Genomic DNA, 26888 nt, shown 5'->3' on the forward strand with positions numbered 1-26888 from the left:
TATTGGACCTTAAACGTTACAATCGGATTACATGTTCGATTTGTAATTTTTTGATTTACTTTAACGAAATTATTTTATTCAAAACCATTCTCATTAGTTCTCGCTGTTGTATCACAGCAATATAATTGTCTTGGTGTATTGGGGCTCGGCTGACGGTGGTGGCGCTGTCGAAAAGAATTTAGATGGGACCTTAGGAATACCGGAAAAGTGACCCGCTGGGGAATATGTAGACTAGGTTGGGTCGAAAATAATTTATCGGTGTCAAGAGTGGGTCCATTCTTTTTTAGATATTGACGTTGGGTTTGTTGATTTGAGCACTTTCGCCGGGAAAATCTTTTTAATCCATTTGCGTCCTAAAAAATTAATCATCAAATTAATATTATGAAGAGTAATTTGCATATATAATAACAGCCTACAATTTTAACAAAGAATATAATAAAATTTTACCAAATAAAAGCTAGTAAATGCTGAACATGAAAAGCAGAAAAGTTTGTCTACAAAAACTCATATTTCGACTGATGCTTACCATAATAAATAATAATATAATATTTTATATATTAAATAATTATTTTATATTTAAACATTAAATTTTGACTCATATTAACATTGTGAAATGTCAATTTTGGCCAATATATCTTGATAAACAAAACAGGAACTACGACAGTTATATGATATAGTCATCCGATCGGGATCCGAACGGAACTTTCAAGAAGCTTCACAACTGAGGCACGAGCTTCCATAGTTTCCAACATGCAGACGGACAACTAGGTTCTTGAATATACTTTATGTGGTCCTTCCTTGAGTTACACATATTATGTATTCTAAATACCCCCGCATGATACAAATTTCATTTTCGTTCTATTGGATTTTAAGAAAACCCACCTCATGCTAAGTAAGTGGACAGAAAACTCTTGATTTGAAGCTTGAAAGCCGTTCATTTCATTTTAAATTAGCTTGTAAAAGGTAATTTTAACCGTGTTTTTGACCGGCTCCAATTCGTTTTGGCGTAAAATGGGTGGAAAGTGAAAAGTGAAATTTGAATCGGAATGAATTCGAAATCGCAAAGTCAGCCGGTGGCATATTATAATAAATGGCATATAAATAATAATAAATGAATATTAATAATATAATAATATAATTTCTTTGCAACACTTCCTACCTCATTATTTTTTAAATGATTTGTACGTATCTCTTCTTCTTCTGTATTCATGCCCAGGGATGAAACTTTGTCCTTTTCAGTAGTGTGATGAACATACAAATTTGAGCGGCTAATGTTAATGTTGTATGAGCAATTGTTTGATTTGAAATCAAATTGGTCTTCGACATCTGTTGTAATGCCATCCACATCGACATCGTCGTTGGGGCTGCCGGAATGTGAATGGCTTGCACTGAGCGATGAGATATCATTGGGTGAGTGCGCAAATAGGTTGCGAGAATCATTTATTGTTTGCAGATCGTCTTCCGTCGTTTCAATATCGACCACTTCGTCATCATCATCACCATCATTGTCATCATCGGCTTCAGGATTCCGACAAATACTCGTGTTGATGTATATTGGATCCGACAACGTTGACTTGTTCAAGTGTTCCGCAGTCAAAGCTGATGAGAGTTCATTGTTATTATCAATTGCAAGTGCAAAGTCCGGCTGCTCACTTTCTGCGCTGAGTTGGATCGAGTTCAGGATGGGCGGAAAAGCACACGTAGCCGTGTTAAGTATCGCCTCCGAGGGTAATCGTTGGGTTGCGGCTGCCGTAATGCTGTTATGGGTGAATACTGTGGTTGTTCTCGTCGATTGCGATGGACTTATGTAAACGTTGCTAATCGAATCATTGGAGCGCGTGGCATATAGCGAGGTGGACATAATGGATGCGGAGGCGACAACGGGCTTGAATGCAGAAGAACTCAATATCGACGACATATTGAAATCCGACGGATCGCCATCGGCGACTTTACGATTCTTAATCCCAGCATAGCTGGCGGCGGATCGTGGCTCGTTTTTGATAACATTCAATGGAAGTGCATTCCCAGCTGACGATAAGACATTTAAATCGGGTCTAATCCATGGCATTGGACAGGCCGATCCGTTCGTTGCCTCGCTGCCGCTCATTTTTTTCGAATGCGTTTGGTTTTGTTGCTGCCACATCGTGTAATCGACAACGAAATTCCTCGAAAGCGGCACAATCGACAGGTCGTGCTCGTTGCGCAGCGATTGGAGCGGGGACAGCACCGACGACCGGTGCAAATTGAAGGGCACGCCCACGGTGGCAGCTACTGCGGTAACGCCCACCACGGCAGCGGCAGCCGCAACTGTGCTATAGTTGTATTGCTGATGGTTCAGGGTTCGCTTCGAGCACAGTGTCTCCTCATGCAGGGATCGGGGCTTGGCGTCGGTTTCACAACTTACCGGAGACCGCGAATCGCACGCATTTTCCTCAACTGCATAGGCTGCGCTGCCAGGCGAACTCTGACTTCGATGTGTATTATTATTATTATTTCTATTATTATTATTATTACTATTAATATGATTATTATTATTATTATTATTATTATTATGGTTACTATTATTATTATTATTATTATTATTGCAGCCAACAAGTCGCTTCCGTGTGCCGCCGTTAAACATGGCCTTCACATCCTCCCAAGCATGAATAATTTTCTCGTCCTGCGCATGAGAACTGAGCGTCATGTGCCGACGCCAGGAATTGAAATTGGCCGCGTCGGGTTGGATATATCGGTCGTTGGTCGTTATACGATGCGAGTGGAAAATGAATTTGTTTGGCGAAAAGAACATTCCACAATAGGTACACTTGATGCATTTGGCACGTGAGGAATTATAGCGTGCGGGCAAAAACGACCCACGGCAGCCCCAGGCGCATTTATGCTGTACGTTAAACGCAAAGTCGTCCGGTAATCTCGGCGGCGTATTATCTCCCAAAAAGCTTTTGCACAGCCTTTCGGCTTCTCGGCGTGTTATCATTCCGCATCGCCGTGAACTCACCGGCATCGCTCCGGCCCGTCTCAGTATTTCCAACTGGACTGGAGTGCATTGCACGCAGGTTATGCCAAGTGCAACGCGTCGATTGTGAATCTCATTGTAGCTGAACTGTTTGAGAAGTGTGTTCGAGATCTGCGCCAAGCAGAGACGTTCCTGTCCTTCGATGTACAAGGATACAATGGGTATGCCATAGAGCAGTACCGAGCTCACCTGCAAAAAATATACAAATAGTTTTAATTTCATTATAATTAACTGTGTTACATAAAATTAATTTTGTTACATTTCTATTATTTAGGCATGTGTGTTTTCGAATTTTTTTTAACATTATTATTATTTTCATTTAAAACCTGCCCGCATGTTGTGTGTTTAACTGATTTTCAACATTTTTTCTCATATATATTTATCCGTTTATTTTATATTTAATATCAATTCTTTTAATACCCTGAACCCATCAAAAATGGGTATAAAGGTATATTGTATTTGTGCAAAATCCAAATGTATGTAACAGGCAGAAGTAAGCTTCTCCGACCCCATAAAGTATATATATTCTTGATCAGCATCAATAGCCGAGTCGATCTAGCTATGTCCGTCTGTCCGTCCGTCCGTCCGTCCGTATGTATGAACGCAAGGATCTCAGAACTTATAAGATGTAGATGCTCCTAGTTCCCGCGCAGATCGAGTTTGTTTCCGATAATCGATAACTTACTCGGTTTCCAAGCAATCGATAAAAATCGATATCGATATCCTGTTTTTTGGGCAATTTTGGTAAATACCAAACTTGACATATAGCTTCTAAAATAGAATATATATATGCATTTGATGTTGAAAGAAGAGGGTTCAGGGTATCCCCTAGTCGGGAGCTCCCGACTAGAACCTCTTACTTGTTTTTTATTGTCTTATTTTTTTAATACACAAATAGTTTTCATTCAATGAAAAACTGCTAATTTTGTAACGAAAGGATAGAATTGTGTTGCATTTCTACTATTTGAGTGTGTTTCGCTTTTTTAAATAAATTTTAAATTATTTAAAATAAATTTTAAATTTATCATCTCCGACCCCTTAATGTATTTATATTCGTGATCAGCAACAATCTAGCCAATCTAGCCAACTAGGTCCCTCTCCGCCCGTCTGTCCCTATGTATGAACTAGTCTCTCTCAGAACCTATCAGGGCTATAGACTTGATATTTTGAACATAGGTCTATCTAGTAGCCGGGCAGTACGATAACTGATAAATTGACTAGTTTAAAAGCAATCGATAAGATTCGATATCGAAACCCTGTGTTTTGAGCATATTTCTCAGGTCTTGAGACCTAGAGTTGACCAAACTGGACATTTTGCTTCTAAAAATTATATTCAAATCAATTATCTCGGGAACTACCTACAAGAGCCTATTATTTGTTTACTATTTACAACTACTACTACTAATAACTACTACTACTACTAGTTACTACTAATACTACTACTACTACTACTATTAACTACTACTACTGTAGTAGTAATAAATTCTACTACTATTTATTTATTATAAACTGAACCCATTGAAATTGAGTGAAAGGTTTAATGGAGTTCTGGATAGGTATGAAACAGGCGAATAAGCATCTCCGTCTCCAGAAAGTGTCCGCCTGTCTGTCCTGTCAATCTCAGAATCTACAAGAGCTAGAAGCTTGAAATTTTGAACGTATGCTCTCCTGGTAATTTATTTCCGATAACTTGCCCGCATCCAAGCAATCGTTAGGAATCGATATTGAAATCATACTTTTTGAGCACATCTCTTAAGTCTTAAGAGCTTCTAGTATAGTATTGTGTCGATCAAGTATTTTTAATTATAAAGCTCGAATATTTTATTTTTATACCCTGAACCCATTAAAAATGGGTTCCCGCGCAGATCGAGTTTGTTTCCGATAATCGATAAATTACTTATTAAATCGATATCGATATCGATAATAAGTATTATTTATGTATATATATATTCAAATTAAAAGTTCTAATAGGGTCGCGCAGACGGAAGAATTAGTCGGTTATGGGTTGTACATAAATACATCTATATCTTATTATCTAAACACTATGGAATTCATGTAAGTCAATATTTTATGATTGGAATAGTGCAAAGCGTGTTGCTATAATCATAAATATTACATTGACTGAGGGGTGCGGAGTTTTGTATAGAACTCTCTATTTTCAGCTGATTTAATAGTGCATCCAAAGTTTTGAATAGAATAAAAAGTGGAATAACACCAAAGTAAATTATATGCAAATATTTACGACAATTTCTTCAGTAATATATATTAGATATTTATTGCTTAATTGGCACCAAAGTTTGTCCTGCCATCGTTTTTTGATTGCCATCGTTTTTATTTCTTTCTTAAATCGAATAGAAAATCAAAGCACGTAAACTACAATACCAGAGGGAAACATTTGTCTACTTTCGATTTGGTGTCTGTGTATGAGGAAACACACCCCAAAATATTAGTTTAACGTGTTTTTTTTTGCTTGTTTGTTATAATTGTGTTTTATATATATATATATGTATATACATTTTTTTGTTGGTAAAGTTAACGCACATGATTCGACTTTGGGGATACGGATATTTGGCTGTTTTCCATTTCATTAGGTGGAGTTGAAGGCCGAGTAGATCTTGGAATTGACTCTGGGAATGCCATTTAGTGCTATTTCTGAAAGAGAAAACAAAGAAGCGAATAAAATTTTTTTTATCTTTTGTAAAACTAACTAGATTTTTCGTTAGGCAGTTTGATAAAGAGCTCCCGACTGCCTTGTTATACATTATTCTCTAAAAATCCATAAATATTTATTTCGGAAAAATTAAATATCGTAAAGTTTAATATACTCGTTCTGTCCCGAATCTTTTGCAAAATTCTGCCAAGTATATGTTCGTAAAGTTCAGTATCTTTAATTGTTCAATTGTTCTTTTCTTGTGGAAGGTGTGTAAAAGTTAATCAGGAGCTGGTATATTTGAGTCGGATACACTCCATTTAAGCACTCTAATAGGATCCGCGTAAATTTTCAGCTCTTTGAAACGTAGACGGACATGGAATTTTGATCCGTTAAAGTTGGTAAAAATGCACTCAACCTGGACAGACCCGCCCCTTATATGAAAGGTCCACATTCAATTATATTATGCGTGTGAATGGCATAATTGAAAAGAAGATTCTCCCCAGAGACAATTCGTTAAAGATAATATGGTTACAAAAAAGTAACAAAACACAGATTGTTAAGCTTAATGCCAATGTTTCTCCTGCGGGAGGCGAAACAAATGATTACGAGACTTCTTAACTTGTAAAGGGAGGCAGGTCGAAAGGGCGAAAGGGAGGAGGGGAGGAAGGGAGGAGGAGGCGGGAGCAACCAGAGGGTTGAACGAATTACAAACCAGTGACGTAAATAATGACAAAATTATGTTAGTATTAAGAAAAACAGCAGATTGTTAACAATGTGGCAGATGTACTTAGCTAGTCAGTAAAAATAAATCGGGGATGTTTGCCCGAGGTTAGGAAATATTAAACGGGGTTGTTTTCTGCAACGATATTTGTATAACAATATTTATTTATTCGACACTCTCCCATATATATATTCAAACTTTTGCAAAGTTGATCAATTGTAATTATAATTAGTAATTATTTTTTTTTTCTTTTTTACAAAATGGTGCTTAAATACATGTTGTAATGGGTAAGCTTAGTCGGGATGGACTAAAAATGAATAACTTGTTAGCATTCAGTCGAATGGAACCAGCTCCAACATACTCTGTTCACAGTGTATTAACAAAGTTTAACAGAGTTCTGCCTGATTAGTTGACTGCCTATATTTTAGCTTTCGTCGAGCGCATACCAAGTTTACAACCCTTCTATGCAATTCCCAATTTAAGTAAGCATGTGCTGACCTGACCTACGCATAGGCTAAATCGTACGAGCTACGAATCTGGTCCTTTTGGGTCGAAAGTGAGTGCTATGACATGGTTTTGGAAAATTCCACCCATCGGGAAAATCAACGTTTTTTGAAAAGACTAGTTGTGATTTGCAAACGTCGTTTGAGCGTCGGGCTAACATGCGTATGGTCGGCGGCTTAAACCCAACAAGGAAATGAAAAGCCAATATATATATTTCGGATTCTGCGTTACGCGAATATAATGGCTAGTGTCCAGCTCAAAGCTCTGGTATTTCGCTTCAGACTTAATTGCCAGCTTCGAAAAATAAAATATCGAATGTACTTTGCCATCTGGTTTATTTTCATGATGCTGCTACAAATCCTAATGCACTTGCTACGCAGTGCAACTCAATGTCATCTTCGTGATCATAAATGTATTGTACCGGTGCCTTCAACCTTTTTTCCTTAACATATAAATAACAATTTAGCCCTCAAATCATATTGAAGATCTTCGATTATAGAGAAATTCTATTCAGTTTAAACTGGCTTTGGACAATTTTGTTCCTCCAAACCCTTCTCGTCAGCTTCAATGCTTTGAAGATTTCGAATCGTAAATATTTGATATTGTTTTACAAAGATGAATAGATGAATAGTACTCCTTCTTCGATACAGGAAGCTCGATCAGAAGTAAATATTGAGGAATCTGATATCAGGAATCTGGTTTCATTGAAAGTAATAATACTTAGGAAAATTGAAAGGCAAGAGAATTTAAGTACAGGCTAGCAAGCTTAGACTTTACGTTACGTTTTGACAGGTAAGCCCAAGAACAGAATTTATTTTTTGACGCAGCAACTAGAGTTTGAGTGCCAATAAATGGATGTGGTAATAAATTCAGAATTAAAAGTTCCGATTGTAGATATTTCAGGTGTCACATAGGCAAAGGCCTGTGGCTTGAATTTCTAACTGTATAAAGACCTTTACATCAATCGATAAGAAATGAAAGGGCAAATAAAGAATAATGAATGTTTTACAGACTCAACAAAACATAAAAATATTCTTTTGAATTAAAGTACAGTTAGAGTTTTACCAATGATTATATAAACTATGAGATGAGTGACGTAACGAATATTTTAATTCGACGCAAAAAAGTCTAGTCTGGGCTTTCAGATGGCTTTTCGCTGTTAAAACGCTACGCCAGCCGAGTGGCTTTTCGCTCTCAAAAATTTCAAGTCTCCAACACGTTTCGACACATTCATACATACGGAGAGACGGACGACTGGACTGTCACACAGACTAACTTGGATCAACTTGGCTATAGAAGCCGATCAAGAATATATATACTTTATGGGTTAAAATATGCTTCCTTCTACCTGATTTGCCAATGGATTCAGGGTCTAAAAATTCGTACATGGCTTAAACAATTGAAATGATTGATCCCCTCTTTGCCAGCCTTTGAGTTCCTCCATGCGCATTGGGTCCCTAGGTGATTAGTTGCACCACAGCCGTACCATGAACCATGCTCTCTTATCCGCTTCCGACAGTGCCCCTTGAAGTTGTAATTGAAACAGAGCGAGTCTCCAGGCATGGCGACTTGCTCTGTTTGGACAAACGTGGCACCCCAACGAATGCCCTTACCTTTAACAGGTCGGCTGGAATGCCTTTCGCAAAGGCCATGTCAGGCCATCTAGACCTTGGCCTTGAAGTAGAATGCTAATATCTCGCTGCGCTGCTAATTTCGCGCTTCAAACTTACTTCGAATTTCCCCCTTTGACCAAGGATAGTCCTATGTTTTCTATGCGTCAGGTCCCACATCGACTTCGTTTTAACTTGATCATTTACCGGAAGACAAAGTTTTGATTTGTGTGATTTAACGCAGGAAACCGATTTGGCTTACTCTCAGTGCTCTATAATAAAGTTTTTTCTCGATTTTCCACACTTACGAGTAGAATTCGTCTCTCCATTGAATACCATTCCAATATAAATATGCTGATAAAATTCTAAAATGTTGTAGGCTTCTTCATAAGGAGCGGAATTATTTTTACTTTGCGCATATTGAAATCGAAACAATTAAAATAGACTATACTTATTTCTGTCACGCGCGGGTTCAACCCCCCAAAATCGCAGTTTTGGAAATATTAACTTTATAATCTAGAAGCATTTTTTTTTTGCATTTTTGTTAGGTAGGTATTAGCCGGAAGTGCTTGCGTATGTCCAAACGGAAGGTGCCCGTCCAAATTTCAGGACAATCTGTTATAAAAGTACTGGCAAGTTTTGGGCAAAGCAACACGTTTGCAATGCCAATGCAATTACCTTAAATTAATTTTGTTTATAAAAGGCGTGCTGTTTAGTCTGCACTCTAGTTGCTTGCACAGGTCTCATATTTCAGCTTAGGCGAGAGTTTTTTGAAGTATCCGATTAATGGCTACCCTGTACTCATCTTTAAACGTAAATAGTTTTTGAGCTGAAATTGAAATTTAATACCATATATCAAGGCCTTACCTTTAAAAATGGAAAAGCGGAGTTACTAAAAAAAATTAATTTTTTTAACATTATTATTTTTATTTAAAATCTGCCCGCTTTTTGGGCAGAAATTGACAGATAAATTATCTGTTACATTAAGCATTATTATTATTATAAATTATAGCCATCGCAGAAACCTACATAGGGCTTTACTAATCTATTACACCATTTGCATTCATTCGTAATGGCTACAGAGTATAAAAAAGTAAAGATTGAAAACGACTTATTAAAGACATACGAACATGTATATATGGAATGTTCAAATGTACACATTTGGCGGCTATTGAAATTGAAAACGATTACAGTTTGGCAATACGGTCCCGAGGGTGGTTGAAATTTGAAGGCATGTGTCCTTTTGACGAATACGGAGCACACAGCCAGATAAAGACCGAAATACCCACTGATGAGTTGGCAATAATTCGGTTGAGTGGTTACTGTCAACAGGCAAATAATAGAAGGTGTTCCATTTGAGGGCGGGTAATCATTATTACACTGATGCCGCTGCTGATGGTCTTTTGTTTACACGTAAAACATCATGCATATTTAATTGGGTTAAATTGCTGGACGATTAACATTTGAAAATGAAATGCGCGGATAATTGAGTTTACTTTGCCTAATTACAAGTGGCTTCCTACAGGTAAGCACTCGTAGCCATGGAAAAGCTGCATTTAACAGATTACACAATTTACCTGAAGTATGTTCAATTACCAAATGCATTGCATGCCTACAAAGCAGCTGATAATGTTGATACTATATTCCCCAAACCATTCTCCACAATGGAGACTGATGAGCTGTGGATGGACTAATATATAATTGTCCTGACTGACTGACTAATTGGCCAACTGCTGAAATTAATATATACCATATATTTAGATACATTTTGCAGATAATGATTGGTCCACAAATATAAACTTTCTAAAATACCCGGAAACATAATAATAACATGAAAGAGGTTCTAGTTGGGAGCTCCCGACTAGGGGATACCCTGAACCCTCTGCTTCCAACATCAAATGCATATATATATTCTATTTTAGAAGCTATATGTCAAGTTTGGTGACTCTAGCTCTTTTTATTTATCGATTGCTTGGAAACGGAGTAAGTTATCGATTATCAGAAACAAACTCGATCTGCGCAGGCACTAGAAGCACCTGCATCTAAGATTTCAAGTCTCTAGCTCTTATAGGTGCTGAGATCCTTGCGTTCATACATACAAACGGACGGACGGGCGGACGGGAAAACAGACAGACGGACATGGCTAGATCGACTCGGCTATTGATGCTGATCAAGAATATATATACTTTATGGGGTCGAAGATGCTTCCTTCTGCCTGTTACATGCATTTCGATTTTGCACAAATACAATATACCCTTATACCCATTTTTAATGGGTTCAGGGTAGTAAAATAAATTTGATGCTCATTGGTTATTTGTATGAAATAATGATCGGGTATTTATTTATTTATTTATAGAATGATCTGGTATTTATTAGAATTCGCCAATATGGTCAAGCATAGGTCTCCAGTAATTGTTGAGTTTTGTATAATATCAGACTAAATATCACATTTAACAGATTACACAATTTATCTGAAGTATGTTCAATTACTTCAAGCAGCTGACAATGCTGATACTATATTTCCCATCCCATTCTCCACAGTGGAGACTGGTAGGTTGCGGATGGACTAATATATAATTGTCCTGACTGACTGACTAATTGGCCAATACTAATATATTTTGCAGATGATTGATTCAAATATATTAGAATTTTGTAAAAATATCGCGTCAGATTTATAGAAAATTTATAGAAGTTAGATGTCGATGAGACTTAAATAAGTTCTGGCTTATGTAGAAAATCAAAAAGCTTTTCCCGCAAGAACTATAAAATAAAGTAATAAGTATAAATAAAGCACAGATCTATATAATAAAGTAATCCGATGTTTATAGATTTCGGATAAAGCAAAAACTCTTTTAAATCATAAAGTATATACAAAATTGATAAATTTGGTTGTAAGCAGTTTTGGCCGAAATGAAAAATCGGACTCCAAATTTAGTTGCTTGCCTTCAAATTTTGATGTTATCACGTTTACTAAAACTTGACCAAAACCGGATATCTCAGATTCCATTTACCATTTACAGATCGGGTGATCGAACTGCCCTTATCGGAGGAGGAGTACTCAAAGCTGTTAAGTCTTCTTTTCGATCTTAGCTTCCTGACATTCCTATCCCGGAAATCGAGATCCCATATTTCTTCACTATCTAAGATGTCTATCTCTCCCCTTGAAAATCCTCCCTGTCAATGGATTCAAACTTTCTGTCTACGTGAGATGTCCCTATTTCAGGCTTTTTGGTTGAATTACACAAGAGACAGATCTTTTAGTTTAAACTTTGTACTGGATGCCTTTCAGGACCCGCTCTCACGTCCCGAAGAACCCTCATCCTTCCTTGGATTTGGTCATTGATTTACCAGCTCTGCCTGAAACAATCGAAACAAGTAAGAGGTTCTTGTCGGGAGCTCCCTACTAGGGGATACCCTGAACCTTCTTCTTCCAACATCAAATGCATATATAAAATTAAAAGCTATATGTCAAGTTTGGTGATTCTAGCTCTTATTATTTCCCAAAATTGCCCAAAAACAGGATATCGATATCGATTTTTATCGATTGCTTGGAAAAGGAGTAAGTTATCGATTATCGGAAACAAACTCGATCTGCGCGGGAACTAGGAGCATCTACATCTAAAATTTTTTCTAGCTCTTATAGGTTCTGAGATCCTTGCGTTCATACATACGGACGGACGAACGGACGGACGGATGGACGGACGGATGGACGGACGGACAGACAGACGAACATGGCTAGATCGACTCGGCTATTTATGCCGATCAAGAATATATATACTTTATGGGGTCGGAGATGCTTCCTTCTGCCTGTTACATACATTTGGATTTTGCACAAATACAATATACCCTTATACCCATTTTTAATGGGTTCAGGGTATAAAAAGATGTTCTCTCGAGTGGTTGTCGGGAGTGCTCGACCAGAAGATACCGTACGATCGCCTGATCCAAAACTTACTCTATTAACCTAAAACTAACATTATCAAACAAAGAAAATTAATAAGAATCGTATGAATTCAAGAGCAGCACATACCAAAGCACAGGATACAGAACATTCGTAATTTCTATTTATTAATAGAATGTTATAGAACACTACTTATTATAGAACTAAGGAACACGTGCGTGAATGTATGTGTATTTGATAAAGCAGAATAGGGTTGTATTCAAAAAAATAAATGTCCTTGATCTACGTATGCTATACGAGAAGCTATATATCACATTTGGTGAACATAGCAATTAAAACCTAAGAAAAACCGGATATCAAAGTTAAATTGTCCAGCTCCTATAAGTTCTGAGATCGACGCGTTCACAAATAAAGGACGAACGGAAAAGCAGACATACATTGGGATCAGAAATACATATGTGCTTTATACGTTTCGAAATGCTTCCTTCTGTCTATTGGATACCCTTTTATAAGCTTTCACTTAATTTTCAATGAGTTGTAGGCATAAATATGGACAAATTAACCGACAGCCAGGTGAGCAGACGGATCAAGAATATGTACACGTTATGGTCGAGGATATGCACAACCAATTTTCATAAAATATATAAAAATAATATAAAGCGTTTATAAAACTACCCAATGCCAATTAAATTGAATCAAATGTTTAGCCTCGTAGCTCTTTCGACTAAGCATTAGTCCCCAATTAGTGAGTCGTAAATTTTTATAAATTACAAAAACTCGTCTTTCTAATATCGTTCCTAAAAGTTATGCAATTAACGTTTAACAATGAGAGATTTTATTGTAGAGAAACAACACCATGGGAACTAACTACTATTTTTTTGCAAGTGTACCTTGTGGGGGGTCGGGGATGCCTGCATACATACAATACATAAGCCGATGTTAGATTGTTCGATTATATAAATTGGACACCGTGCATTTGTTTTATAATCATTGTATAGTTATTATATTATATTCACTTTTTCAAACATAATTTCAGCTTGTTTCCGAACAAATCAAGAAATCTCGCGTCGCGAATTAACCGTGAAGACTGAACAGGAACGCGTTTCCGTTTTGTCTGACTCCTGTAAAAGCCACCTTGCCAAACACTAAATAAATACCAGATAGGAAACCCAACCAATAAGGGTCACGCCTCGAATGTTTACAGGCCATGTCCGGGAGAGATTTTGTACATTCCGCCAATTAGAGTGATATGGGCGTGTCCCCATCCGATCCGACGCATGCGTCTGAAGGAAGTCACCCTGGAGAAATTCCTGCACTTACACCCCGAACATCGCATCATACCCATAATTTGCACATAACACGTATTTTGTATTTTGAATTTAACGAACTGTGAATATTGCTTTTAATTTAATTAACTTTTCCAACAAATTGTGGCATGCAAATTAAATTAAGTTATTGGACAAGCTAGATTGCGGGGTGTAAATATCATACATATTTCCGTGTGCATGTTGGACATTCAATAGCCTTTTATCCAACATGATATTTAGTACTTATACTAAATATACACATTAAAGCATGTTTAGTAGTGTAATTATGGAGACATTTCTCTTTCTCTGGCTTATACTATTGCATAAGCTGCATAATTTGCAATCCCACATAAATTAATACCTTTACGCATTCTCATAAAGCCAGCTTCTCCCCACAATTCTCCCCACCAGTTCTTTAGAATCCAGAAGTCTTTGTCAAAGCCAATCAGTAGCATGGCATGGTTTACAGAAGTTGATGAACAGGATACGTCGTCATAAATTCCCTCACTGTAAAAAATATAAATCAAAATAAAAAGATAATTAACATTTCCGTATACATCAATTATTTTGGCCTAAGAGCTAGGAGTGTAAGTCCCCATTCAAATGATTGAAGAACCTCCTTGTAAGGGGGCTTAAAGAAGTAGGGATACACTTCAGCCTTCCAACAGCGGATAATGGGTAGAGAATAAAATCAAAAAACTGACGCAGGCAAGTTCGTTTAATTGAAAATAGTTTTATATATATGTATGTAATAGTCAGAAGGAGGAAGAGAAGGGATCCTTGACTCTATGGGTAAGTACATTGAGCAATAAATATATTTATTATTATATTATATATATTTGTTACTCAATAGGGTTTATATATATTCAACTCTCGAGTCCAGCCCGCCTTCTGACAATCTAATGCACTTAATCTTTACTCACGCGCACTATTAATCTCTTTCAATTTATTATTTTCTTCTGCGCTGATCAGCTTTCTACTTTTGATTAATGAACAAGTAAGAGGTTCTATTCGGGAGCTCCCGACTAGGGGATACCCTGAACCCTCTTCTTCCAACATCAAATGCATTTATATATTCTATTTTAGAAGCTATGTGTCAAGTTTGGTGACTTATTATTTACCAAAAATGCCAAAAAAAACAGGATATCGATATCGATTTTTATCGATTGCTTGGAAACGGAGTAAGTTATCGATTATCGGAAACAAACTCGATCTGCGCAGGCACTAGGAGCACCTACATCTAAAATTTCAAGACTCTAGCTCTTTTAGGTTCTGTGATCCTTGCGTTCATACATACATACGGACGGACAGACAGACGGTCATGGCTAGATCGACTCGGCTATTGGTGCTGATCAAGAATATATATCTGATCAAGAATTTTGAAACAAAGTGATAAAACAAACTAAGATTACAGGAAATATATTTTTAGAATCTTGATCGTCTTACCTATAAAGTTGAAAAGTTTTGGGACTTGCGTTAATGGAGACTGCAACTGGACCAATATGTGCCACAGCTGCTTGAATGGCGTTTTCATCCTTTGTCGGTAAAATAGCCCACGATGTCACATTGACTACGGCTAGTTCGCTAACGAATTGGCATTCTCCTTTCTAAAAAAAAAGAAACATAATTAAGAATTCGTAAGCTATACTTTGGGGTTTTAAATTCGCAGGACTCGAACGAAAAATACAACTTAAGGCGGCGAGCACGATGGTACGGGCTTTATATTTTACATTAGACGATAATGAATAAGTAAGAGATTCTAGTCGGAAGCTCCCGACTAGGGGATACCCTGAACCCTCTTCTTCCAACATCAAATGCATATATATATTCTATTTTAGAAGCTATATGTCAAGTTTGGTGACTCTAGCTCTTATTATTTACCAAAATTGCCCAAAAAAACAGGATATCGATATCGATTTTTATTACTTGGAAGCGGAGTACGTTATCGATTAACGGAAACAAACTCGTTCTGCGCAGGCACTAGAAGCATCCACATCTAAAATCCAGCTCTTATAGGTTCTGAGATCCTTGCGTTCATACATACGGACGGACGGACGGACGGACGGACAGACAGACAGACGGACATGGCTAGATCGACTCGGCTATTGATGCTGATCAAGAATATATATACTTTATGGAATCGGAGATGCTTCCTTCTGCCTGTTACATACATTTGGATTTTGCACAAATACAATAATCCTTATACTCAATTTTTAATGGGTTCAGGGTATAATAATAATAATATTCTATTGTGAATTCAGGGTAGTACGGGTTTTATATTATATGAGTATGAATAATATTCAGGCTTTTATATTTTATATTATAAGGTTATGAATAATATCCTATTGGGAGTTAATGAATATTTAATGATTATATTACCTTTGAGGCATATTTGTAATCAAGCGATCTCATTAGACCCCCGGTAGCCTGTAGATATCTTAGAGTGTTTCGTAGTGAGCCCCCGATACAGCCTTGATTGCCATGGGAGATACTACAGTCCACAATTTGTTGTTCACTTAGGGCTAGAATTTTACCGGTGCGCTTGAAGACCTGCCCTTCTATACTTTGAGCTATACTGAAGGCATAGCAGGAGCCGCAGCTTTGTTGATTATACGATGGTGTAATAAATCCCTTTTTACGCCAATCAAAACTTTCGGGAACATTATTCATCAGCGGTGATCCAACAATGTCGGCAATATTGTCCGAATCAGAAATCGCTGGGCTCCGTAATAAACGTAAATATCCCTTGAGGTATGAATCAGTATTCTGTAATTAATAAGTTGTATTAGTATTTTCTATAATTTTGTTGTACTATAATTTTATCAACGCATAGAAGGAGACATCAACGATCACATAAAGTATATATACTATATATTCTAGATCAGCCCAGTTAATATAGCTACAGCTGAAGTCTATATCTTTTATAGGTTCTGAGATCGACCTGGCTATTGATGATGATTAAAAATACGCCTTATAAGGCGGGAGAGGCTTCCCATACATACATTTGGAGCATAACAAATATTTATAGATATCTATAATACCATGTCAGCCAATGTGTTTGTTGCTAATCGAAAGCTGCTTTTTCCAGTTTCGTAATACGAATTGTGTTCGTTGACAATTTTTTGATTTTCCTCATAGGCTTCATAGCTGCGCATTTCATCATGGGAACGTGTATAGCTTCTATTGTTTATTTTCTAAAAAAAAAATATATATATATATATACTGAGTATATTCGAATATTATAAATTTAGTTGGTGATCATACCTTGAAAATTTCAAATCGTTCCTTATACATCTGACCTGATTCATTTTTTTGGCATATAACCGAATTACCATTTTGCAAGCTGTAAAGATAATAAAATATAACAACGATCCGCATTGCTGCAATTTAATAAATTAACTATCAATGTTAATCATTATATGTCATTCGTTTTACACATTGGGCAATTGCAATTCAGCAAATATATACATATACCCTCACGGAGGGTATAATCGTATGACCATATTTGTAACACAACACGGGAAACAAGGGATAACATGCTCGCCACCGAGCTGATCGGATATTTATATTATATTAACCATATTTTTTATTAAGATCCCTACAACCCAATTTGTATGCAGCATATTTCTATACCCTCCCTGAGGGTATAATCATATAAATATAATGCAGGAATCGGAATCGGGAAAATGTTTATATGAAACTTTTTGTTAACAATCCGATCGGCCTCAAACTTATTTTCAAAGATCTTTGTTCAAATTCATTTGAGGGGTATTTTACACTTTTTAGAAAATCCATTCCACCTTTGTCAAAGATTTGGTGGGTGACATTTCGCACTCAAATTCATTTAAAAAGAATTATATGAAAAATCATTTGAGACGTGCCTCACAGAATCCAAGCTTATTCGTTAGAAATGCGATTCAAAAATTTGTTGGGCTAAGTTTTAAATGTTGTCCGATTTACTTTAAACTTATTTCTAAAGATCTACAGAAAATCTTAATGAGTACATATGTTTGTTTACCATCCCATCAGTTTAAAAATAATTTTTAAAGCTTTTTGAGAAAATTTATTTTATACATATGTAAGTGCCACGGACAAGGTCGGGTTATACCCGCTAATATTTACATGTATGGTATTACAATTTCTGACTTTCTGTCCATCTTAATGCTATCGTGATGAACCTGTTTTTCTGTCCAAAATATTTATCTAAACATGTTCGACGTCGGGCTGATGGGATAATTATATTATATAGGGGTATAGGGAGAGACCTTTTTTATTTTAGCTGCATTTGGCGTTGGTAGAAGAGGGCTCAGGGTATCCCCTAGTCGGCCCCTCCCGACTAGAGCCCCTTTTGGTTTTTTTTGCTTTATTTAAAAAGTTTTTATTACTTGTGCAGTGAAGTTTATCAATTATTGCATTTATAAACCGCGGCGTCAGTCCCGTTTTGTTGTTTGTGTTTGTTTTGATTATCCGTTCTCTTCGTTCTCCCCTCTGCATGTACTTTTGTGTGTGTGTGTGTGTGTGTGTGTGTGCGCTTGTGCATCACGTTGGTGTTGGTGTTGCTTATTGCTTAAAATAAAAATTGTTTGCATACGAACATTTTTTTAACGTTTTATTGCTCTGTTATTATGAAATGTTTATCTTTCGCTCTGTCTTCTCGAATCTTGTTCAGAGAGAAATACATACATATGATTTGTGGGGTGGAACGGCATCGCTCTTTTTATCTGGCTCCCACTACAAGAAAGTGCTTTCGCTTACTCTCAGTGCTCCCAATGTTCTCTCATTATATCTAGAGATCGTTTAAATGCATGTGCGTGTGTGTGTCTGTCCGCACAACCGACAATGCGCACAAATTCAATTTTCAAATAATGAAAGAGTTTGCCACATCGAAAACGAAGTCGAGTTTGGACCAATCCTCAAAATTGTCAATGTCCACATGAAATTGTACTGGATATCTCATCTATAGTACACACGGGCAAGCAAATTGATTTCTCCAAAATATGTATTTATTATTTCCGTCAAAAACTAAATTGAGAAGGGTATCAAATTATATACATAAAAGCAGGTTGTTAGATTATTGTTTCAATATGAATACATATATTATTTAATTATTTGTTATACCCTGAAATAGAGTGGGGATTTCTAGTTCAATTTGCTGAATAAGTTCACTCGTTCATTTTCTGGCCGTGAACTAAATCGGTCATTTAGTTCACTCGTTCAGCTATTCAGTCGGTCATGAACGATGAATTCTGCTCAGCTATTCAGTCGTTCATGAACTATTCGCTTAGTTCAGTTATGCAGTCAAATCAAAATTGAAATTAATATCCCGCTATATTTTATGTTTATTAAGAACTGAACATCTCAAAAGAATGTATTGTTCAGGAACGGATGAACTGCTGAGTTGCATACAAAGTTCATGACCGACTGAACGAGTATCAAGAATGTTTCGTTCATGACCGACTGATCGATTAGTTCACTAGTCACTGAATAAGTTCAGTAGTTCATTTTAATGAACAGTTCAATCGAGCTTGGTCTGAACTAAACGACACGACTCTACCCTGAACCCATTAAAAATGGGTTAAAAGGGTATATTGTATTTGTGCAAAATGTAAATGTATGTAACAGACAGAAGGAAGCATCTCCGACCCCATAAAGTATACATATTCTTAATTAGCATTAACAGTCGAGTCGATCTAGCCATGCCCGTTTGTCTGTCCGTCCGTCTCTCCGTTCGTCCGTCCGTCCGTATGTATGTACGTAAGGATCTCAGAACCTATAAGAGCTAGAGACTTGAAATTTTAGATATAGGTCCATCTAGTGCCTGCGCAAATCGAGTTTGCGATAATCGATAACTTGCCCCGTTTCCAAGTAATCGAAAAAAATCGATATCGATATCCTGTTTTTTGAGCAATTTTGGTAAATAATAAGAGGTAGAGTCACCAAACTTAACAGGTAGCTTCTAGAATAGTATATATATTTGTATTTGGTGTTGGAAGAAGAGGGTTCAGGGTATCCCCTAGTCGGGAGCTCCCGACTAAAACATTTTACTTGTTTTAACATATAACCATTAAAATCAAAAATCACACATTATTTCAACCATTTACGAAATTCGATTTGAAATAAGAAGCTAACAAGAAAATACACGTTTTTAAATCAATTTGTGGAGTCTCAAGTCTCAATTTTTGAATTCGCCTTATACAGAATGACCTCGCTCAACACAACCCTCGTTACACGCAACTCCTCGATAATTGCAACACCCGATTTCTTAACATTCGCAAAACAGCTATTCAGAAAAATATAAATTTTAAAAAGTGCAGACTACAATTTCTCAATTTTACAAAAAATAAAGTAAAATAAAATCCCTGCCTTGAACACTGAATTATTCGATTTACTTTAATTTTGATGGTTAGCAAAGGCATCTCTTTTTGGAAATAGGTCTCGTGGCCAACAGAAAATTTTTCTTCGGTTCTTGCAACCACCTCAGTTTTCGCAATTAGCCAAATTTTAACAGGTTGCGTTGGGCGAGGTCGTATTGTATGCACAAAATCCTTTCGTCAAATTTGGATTATCGTCAATGCAATGCCCTGGCTTACTTCTGACAGTACATACATACATACATATGTGCTCTCCAGATAGAAGCTCTTTTGTTTTACTGCGCTCAGATTGTTGTAAGTATAGTTTCTTTCCCAACCTTAATGCGATAATCAAGTTTACATGAAACGCATTAAAGAAATTTCCACTCATATGCGTGATAATGACCTACTTAGCGTGCTGGGCTAATTTTTTTAACCAAAAATTATCTTGTAGCAGAGCACGATTGCATGCTAGACCTTTAATTGTGCCAAATCAATTCATTTTCTAACCATTAGAATATAACACCTGATCTTGCATTTCCAAGATGAGAACACAGGAGAACACGCCCGCTTGACCTCCCCCAGAAAGTATGTTGGATGTTTAACCCTCCCCCTACAACAATTACACTAAACAACATAATTGTCAATGTCTTTCCAACAAGCTTAAATATTGCCGAATAAGCGGACAGATTTAAAATCTACTCCTGTTCGTTCTTAATGGGGTCAAAGATTTAAGTGGGTCAAGTTTCCCGCTCAAAATCGTTTTGAAAGCTCTTTACGAAAAATTCATTTAAAAAACAAGTCAAAAATCTAAGAAAAGCACCAAAAAATTGTTTATTAGTTTCTTTCCAATCCCAAAAGGATATGTAGACTCTCTTGGGCAAGTAGATCGACTTGGCTATTGATGCTGATATGAAGTAGGCTCGACGGGGTCCTTCTGCCTGCCAAATACATTTGCAAAAAATCCTTTTTTAATTTATGTAGGGTATACAAAGATATGCCCGAATATGTCCGCGTTAAGAGAGTGCTCACTGTATATTCCTGATCACGTCTGTCCCTCCATGTACGTCGGCCCGTCTTATTGAGACTATAAGCGCCTTTTCCACTAAATTTACCTTTTTGCCTACCTTAATTATGGTAATTAATGGTATTTGTACGTTGAGCTTCAAAGAAGTTGGGAATTGGTTACAGGGTATCTCTGAAGCGGATACTATGAAACACGTCACTTTCTTGGATTAACTTGGTACTTATCAATCCTCGTTGAAATAATGTCGACCTTTGGGGTGGCTTCTTTCGTAATGCAGGCATGAAGGCTTCGAATTTGTATGCCACGAACGCGGATGATACTGTTAATTGGTTATTAAATTTAATTTGGGTCGTGTGTCGAGCATTAACTTTGTATCTGCACGATACAACAGATACAACAAAAGAATCTCCGACTTTTAGTAAATATATTAATGTATGCACACTAGATATGGGTGTGGGTCGGGCTTGAACGACACGGTCCAACACGAACACGAAGCACGAAGTTGTTATGTTTATGTTTTTGCAAGAATTCATCATGGTATTTTTCTATCTCAATATCAATATTCCCTACTAGGCTCTGCGAACTGCATTGGATTTAATATTGGAGAGGTATACACGGAGAGTAGCCCGCCGTGACACGGAACAAAATCACGGCCCTTCTCTAATGCACACCACACACTAGTTCCACATCGAGATGTCGAATCGACCACAAAGTGCCCAAGCGTTAAAATAGGGGTGAAATGAGCGCACTTAACTCGTGACGTGGTGTCACTCGCCCATCGCCCATCGCCAATCCACGACCAATGCGTTCCAGCGGTGGTTACCATTGTATTGGCATGTTAGGGAAGTCTGTGCCCGGCATACGACTTTACGCCGTGCACACATTACACCTGAGTGTTATCTAACGGGTTGCTCTGTGCTCACAATTGCAGCATAGCCCATTGTTTCGGGGTCAAATAGTCAATGGCAACCGTATTGGGAGATACCCTGTATTTGCTGTGGCATACATCGGTACCAAATGGTTCTCATATCATCAGCTTCCCAGTGTTTGTAATATACGGGACGTAATCGGACCGCAAGTATAAAAATAGATTTTTAATATCCGAAACGGACTCGTTAAACTATATATATAACTGACGAACTGATTGTGTATACTCAACAAGAGCCTGTACATATCCTATTTGGTGTCTTTGGCCTTTTTGCTATTTTGCTTGAAGCTGTTTTGTATACACCCTGCAAAAGTCAAAAGTTGTCGAGGAATGGTTATAATTTAATTTAAGCTTGCTCTAGCTGAAAGAAAATATAAAAAACAGGGTATCTGCCAGTGGGGCATGTCACTCGATTTAAAGGAAGCGAAAAATATTTAAGCGCCATCTATCGTTAAACTTAACTATGTATATTAGACTTATACTTAAAAAGCTTTAAGCTTTCGTTGGCAACTGAAATTTATGGAACAATATTTATGTATACGCATTTACTGTTTATATGATCCACAGAATAACCAAGTTTCGTAGCCAGTTCTTTGCCTTATTTTCTTGCAGTCGCTTTATTCATTACAATTTATTGTCAGTTTAAACCATGCTGTTTATGTCTAAGTTGAAGCTCCGGCGCAATAAGGCTTAAAAGGAAAATTCGTTAGATTTGTAAATTATCTTTTCTTATTTATTGCTATGCTAAAGGGCTTTCTATTGCAAAACTTGTTCTATTCACATAATGAATCAATAAGAGTTTTTATGTATGAAGGTGGTGTGTGTCCTTGCTATCGTTTTATAACATATATAGCTTACCTTCCACATTTCTATCACTAACCATACAATGTATGGACATACCAAATGGCCCTTTTTATCGAAACAAAAAAAATCGTAACGAGGCGACCCAAATGGTACCTGGAACCATTTTAGTGTGCCCAGAGTAAGACTGCTGAGAGTGGCAGCCGAACGCCGGCCTCAAAAGCCGAACGTTCAGTATGAAGCCGCATCTCGCTAAGCGCACAACGTTGTGGCTGATGATGCGTTTTCTTAATATATGAATGTATGCCATTTTTAAATCCTTACAGCCCAAAAACATTTGTGTGTATGCATGTGCCTCGCTCTCTGTTTCATTCAAGCCCACCGCAGGCATGCCAAAAAAACGTGCCAGTCGCCCAAATTTACGCACCCATTGATAAAAATATCTCTGCCTCACGACAAACCCACACACAATTGTGAGTGTGTACATGTGTGGGCGTAGAGCTCGAAATTCACAAATGCCAAAAATATCAGATTTTGTAAAATTTGCATCGGGCAGGCAGGCAGGCAACCAACACGCACACGCATTAATGCTTCCATCCATATAGAAAAGTGTGTTAGTGTGCGTGATTGGCCGACCCAGAAAGGTATCATGCACACATGCCAGCGATCAGGTACCCTTACCCCTACAACAAGCATGGAAAATAGCAATTTTGCACATGAACAGGCCAAACCCTTTAATAATTTCACACAACTGCTTACTTGAAAGAGTGTGCGTCAACTTTTGTTCACACACAATTGAAGAAATAACCTCTGGCTCGCGACAAACGTTGCGATCTACTTGTGCGCACATCCACACAACACAAACATATGAATGTTTGTAGATCTCGGGGTTTTGTGGGAAGCTATACAGGAAGAAAGAGCTGGACGCAAGTGCGCGAAGCAATTAGTGAGAGCGAGGCACATGTATACACACAAAAGTTTTTGGGCTGTAAGGATTTAAAAATGGCATACATACATATATTAAGAAAACGCATCATCAGCCGCAACGTTGTGCGCTGAGCGAGATGCGGCTTCATACTGAACGTTCGGCTTTTGAGGCCGGCGTTTGGCTGCCACTCTCAGCAGTCTTACTCTGTCTGGGCACACTAAAATGGTCGCAGGTATCATTGGGGTCGCCTCGCTTCGATTTTTTTTGTTTCGATAAAAAGTATGTCTATACATTGTATGGTTAGTGCTTCTATCTTATATGTGTATTCTGTGTTGTATATTCACACAACCTTGGTTTGTATCCATGCTATTTTATTCTAAGGTATTTCATTTTATTTTAAAGAAAGTTGTGTGTGTCCTTGCTACCGCTTTATCACGTATTATGCTTCTTTTCTACCTTATATGTATATTCTGTGCTGTGTTGTGCATTCACGCAACTTTTGCTTGTGTCCATGCTATGTATTCTATGGTGTATTTAGACGTATGTTCAATTTTTGCACAAAAAATAGTGTGTGGTCCTTGCTATCGTTCAAATCCATACATGAATACACCAAGCTATTTGGGCCTACTTTTAATTTAGGTGTATGATAAAAATACTTGGTTTGTGTCCGCGCTGGCATGGTTTTGCCCATCCCCCTACACAAAACAGACATTAAGATACACGTAATACATAACTGTCCACGATTTGCCAAAAAAAATCAGGATTTTATTTATCTACAGATGTACGTTTCGAAAAATTAATAATTGTGGTTATAATTATACAGTAACAAATTTCAACACTATGGTTTGTGTCCCTGCAAACATTTTAGTGTCTAAGCTGCAATTTTCCCAAGTGTGGAATCTGTTTTGAAACCGGGTGTAGTCAAAATTAGACATAAAATTCCCTAAGCAAAAGTATTATCAAGCAGTGCAACTGCTTTGTGTACTCTGCCTAGAGCCTAGCATATGGTTGCGCAGATATTTTCTAGCACAACTTCCGTTAATCGAAAAAGGTCGATTTCATGATAAACGCAAATCAGGAGTTACCCTTGTACCACACATTCGAATGCCACTTTTAAGCCCGTAACATTTAATATTCACGAAAGTTATACGCCCCAGGGAAAAGCGTTGGCGAAACCAATTTAAAAACTAGATTTCACAACTTTGCAATGCGAAAACCTGATGAGGACCCAACAGCAGCACAAGGTATTCATTTATGTGTGTATAAATGTGTAAAAGCTGATATGATCTTCGAATGTATATTACATCAATTCCAAAATTTACCAAAAGCTTTTTTCTTACTTAAACTCTATACTCAATATCTGTATACGATATAGAGATACCTCATATATACGATAATAATTTAAAATTAGATGAGAAAAATGAAATGAGAAGAACCCTGTTCTGTTAAATATATAAAGGTAATAAGGCAATACTTGGGTCGAAATCTCGGCTACTCCACCACAAAATAAAAACTTTTGTTTTAATTAGTTGTAATGAAAAAGAAAAAGAGAAAACTTCTTTGAAAATGAAATCTATTTTTCTTTTTATACCTTGAACTTGTTGAAAATGGGTAACAAGGGTATATATTTGTGCAAAATGTAAATGTATGTAACAGGTAGAAGGAAGCATCTCCGACCCCATAAGATATATATATTCTTGATCAGCATCAATAGCCGAGTCGATCTAGCCATGTCCGTCTGTCTGTCCGTCCGTCTCTCCGTTTGTCCGTCCGTCCATCCGTATGAACGCAAGGATATCAGAACCTATAAGAGCTAGAGAAATTAAAATTTAAGATGTAGGTCCTCCTCCAGTTCGATTTTTTTCCAATAATCGATAACTTGCCCCGTTTCAAAGTAATCAATAAAAATCTATATCAAAATCCGGTTTTTGGGCAATTTTGGTTAATAATAAGAGCTAGAGTCACCAAACTTGACATGTAGCTTCTAGAATAGTATATATGTATATTTGCATTTGGTGTTGGAAGAAGAGAGTTCAGGGTATCCCCTAGTAGGGAGCTCCCGACTAGAACCATTTACTTGTTTTTTTTTTGGGCGTGAATAATAACAACAAGTAACAGGTTCTAGTCGGAAGCTCCCGACTAGGGTATACTCTGAACCCTCTTATTCCAACATCAAATATATATATATTTATATATATATATATATACATATATTCTATTTTAGAATCTATATGTTTGGTGACTCTAGATCTTATTATTTACCAAAATTGCCCAAAAAACTGGATATCGATATCGATTGTTTGGAAACGGAGTAAGTTATCGATTATCGGAAACAAACTCGATTTGCGCGGGAACTAGGAGCACCTACATCTAAAATTTCAGTCTCTAGCTCTTATAGGTTCTGAGATCCTTGCGTTCATACATACGGACAGACGGACGGACGGACATAAGGACATGGCTAGATCGACTCGGCTATTGGTGCTGATCAAGAATATATATACTTTATGGGGTCGGAGATGCTTCCTTCTGCCTGTTACATAATACAATATACCCTTATACCCATTTTTAATGGGTTCAGGGTATAAAAATGTAGTAGACAATTGCTGCCAAGGGAAGCAAGAGAGCCTTGATTTTCATACAAACCTGGGCCAACTCTCCCGATTTGACGCTCGAATTGCCGACATTTGACTTTCGACCCGAAAGTAGGTTCCATCGTGGCTGACCAAAAAAGTGGGTACATTGTGGGGTCGGCCCGGCATCCGGCTGCCGGTTGCCTCAGGCATTTCCCCCTTTTCAAGGGGTGCGCGATATTTGAACACTGCAAACAAGTGAAGAAACTCCCAGGACGAATTCGTCACACAAAGAAAATGCATTTCAATAGGGCTTGCATAATTGAACGGATTAGAATGGCAGAATGGCTTACCGAAATCATAATCAGATGGGGTTGCTTTTCAAAAATGTTATAGATCAGTTTTTGAGTTGCAAGCTTTCAGTCTGTTTAATTAATGCTATCTTAATCCTGCGGCTTTCAGGAATTGCTGTGCCAATATTTTGCTGCGAATCAAATCAGGCGAAACAGGCAAACATTTGGCCCAGTCTAGAGTCGAGGGCATTTCGAGATTTAACTCAAATATTCTTATCA

The 26888-nt window shown here is 37.3% G+C and overlaps 2 protein-coding genes across 10 annotated transcripts; both read right to left on the reverse strand.

The window, feature by feature from the left end:
• Nucleotides 1–3238, reverse strand: LOC115766797. Its single transcript, XM_030710821.1, has 3 exons — nt 2575–3238; nt 1160–2475; nt 1–353 (listed from the first exon to the last, which is right to left on the reverse strand). Exons 1-3 carry the CDS (start codon nt 3236–3238, stop codon nt 75–77), a joined length of 2259 nt encoding a protein of 752 aa, XP_030566681.1. The 3' UTR covers nt 1–74.
• Nucleotides 3128–26888, reverse strand: LOC115766781 (cathepsin L1). 9 transcript variants are annotated; one of them, XM_030710795.1, is made up of 8 exons: nt 26390–26870; nt 16977–17055; nt 16754–16906; nt 16092–16478; nt 15159–15319; nt 14074–14219; nt 5558–5668; nt 3128–3205 (listed from the first exon to the last, which is right to left on the reverse strand). In XM_030710795.1, exons 1-7 carry the CDS (start codon nt 26617–26619, stop codon nt 5604–5606), a joined length of 1221 nt encoding a protein of 406 aa, XP_030566655.1. In that variant the 5' UTR covers nt 26620–26870; the 3' UTR covers nt 3128–3205; nt 5558–5603. The 9 variants fall into 9 exon arrangements, 7 of the variants coding, with proteins under 7 accessions (XP_030566655.1, XP_030566656.1, XP_030566657.1 ...); XR_004018324.1 differs by lacking the exon at nt 3128–3205 and adding an exon at nt 5317–5433 and having other exon boundaries at nt 5531–5668; nt 26390–26859; XM_030710796.1 differs by lacking the exon at nt 3128–3205 and adding an exon at nt 5317–5433 and having other exon boundaries at nt 26390–26871.

Source organism: Drosophila novamexicana, unplaced genomic scaffold, assembly GCF_003285875.2.
Source record: "Drosophila novamexicana strain 15010-1031.04,08,12 unplaced genomic scaffold, DnovRS2.1 tig00001222-arrow-arrow-pilon, whole genome shotgun sequence".
Lineage (NCBI taxonomy): Eukaryota > Metazoa > Arthropoda > Insecta > Diptera > Drosophilidae > Drosophila > Drosophila novamexicana.

Coding starts and splice junctions, on each gene's coding strand:
- LOC115766797 (XM_030710821.1), bottom strand. CDS start 3,238: ATGAAATTAAAACTATTTGTATATTTTTTGCAGGTGAGCTCGGTACTG. Junction 2,476..2,574: donor TGTTGGCTGCAATAATAATA/ATAATAATAATA, acceptor ATAATAATACAC/ATCGAAGTCAGAGTTCGCCT. Junction 354..1,159: donor ATCATTTAAAAAATAATGAG/GTAGGAAGTGTT, acceptor TTAATTTTTTAG/GACGCAAATGGATTAAAAAG.
- LOC115766781 (XM_030710795.1), bottom strand. CDS start 26,619: ATGCATTTTCTTTGTGTGACGAATTCGTCCTGGGAGTTTCTTCACTTG. Junction 16,907..16,976: donor AACGATTTGAAATTTTCAAG/GTATGATCACCA, acceptor TTTTTTTTTTAG/AAAATAAACAATAGAAGCTA. Junction 15,320..16,091: donor ATTACAAATATGCCTCAAAG/GTAATATAATCA, acceptor CTTTTTTTTTAG/AAAGGAGAATGCCAATTCGT.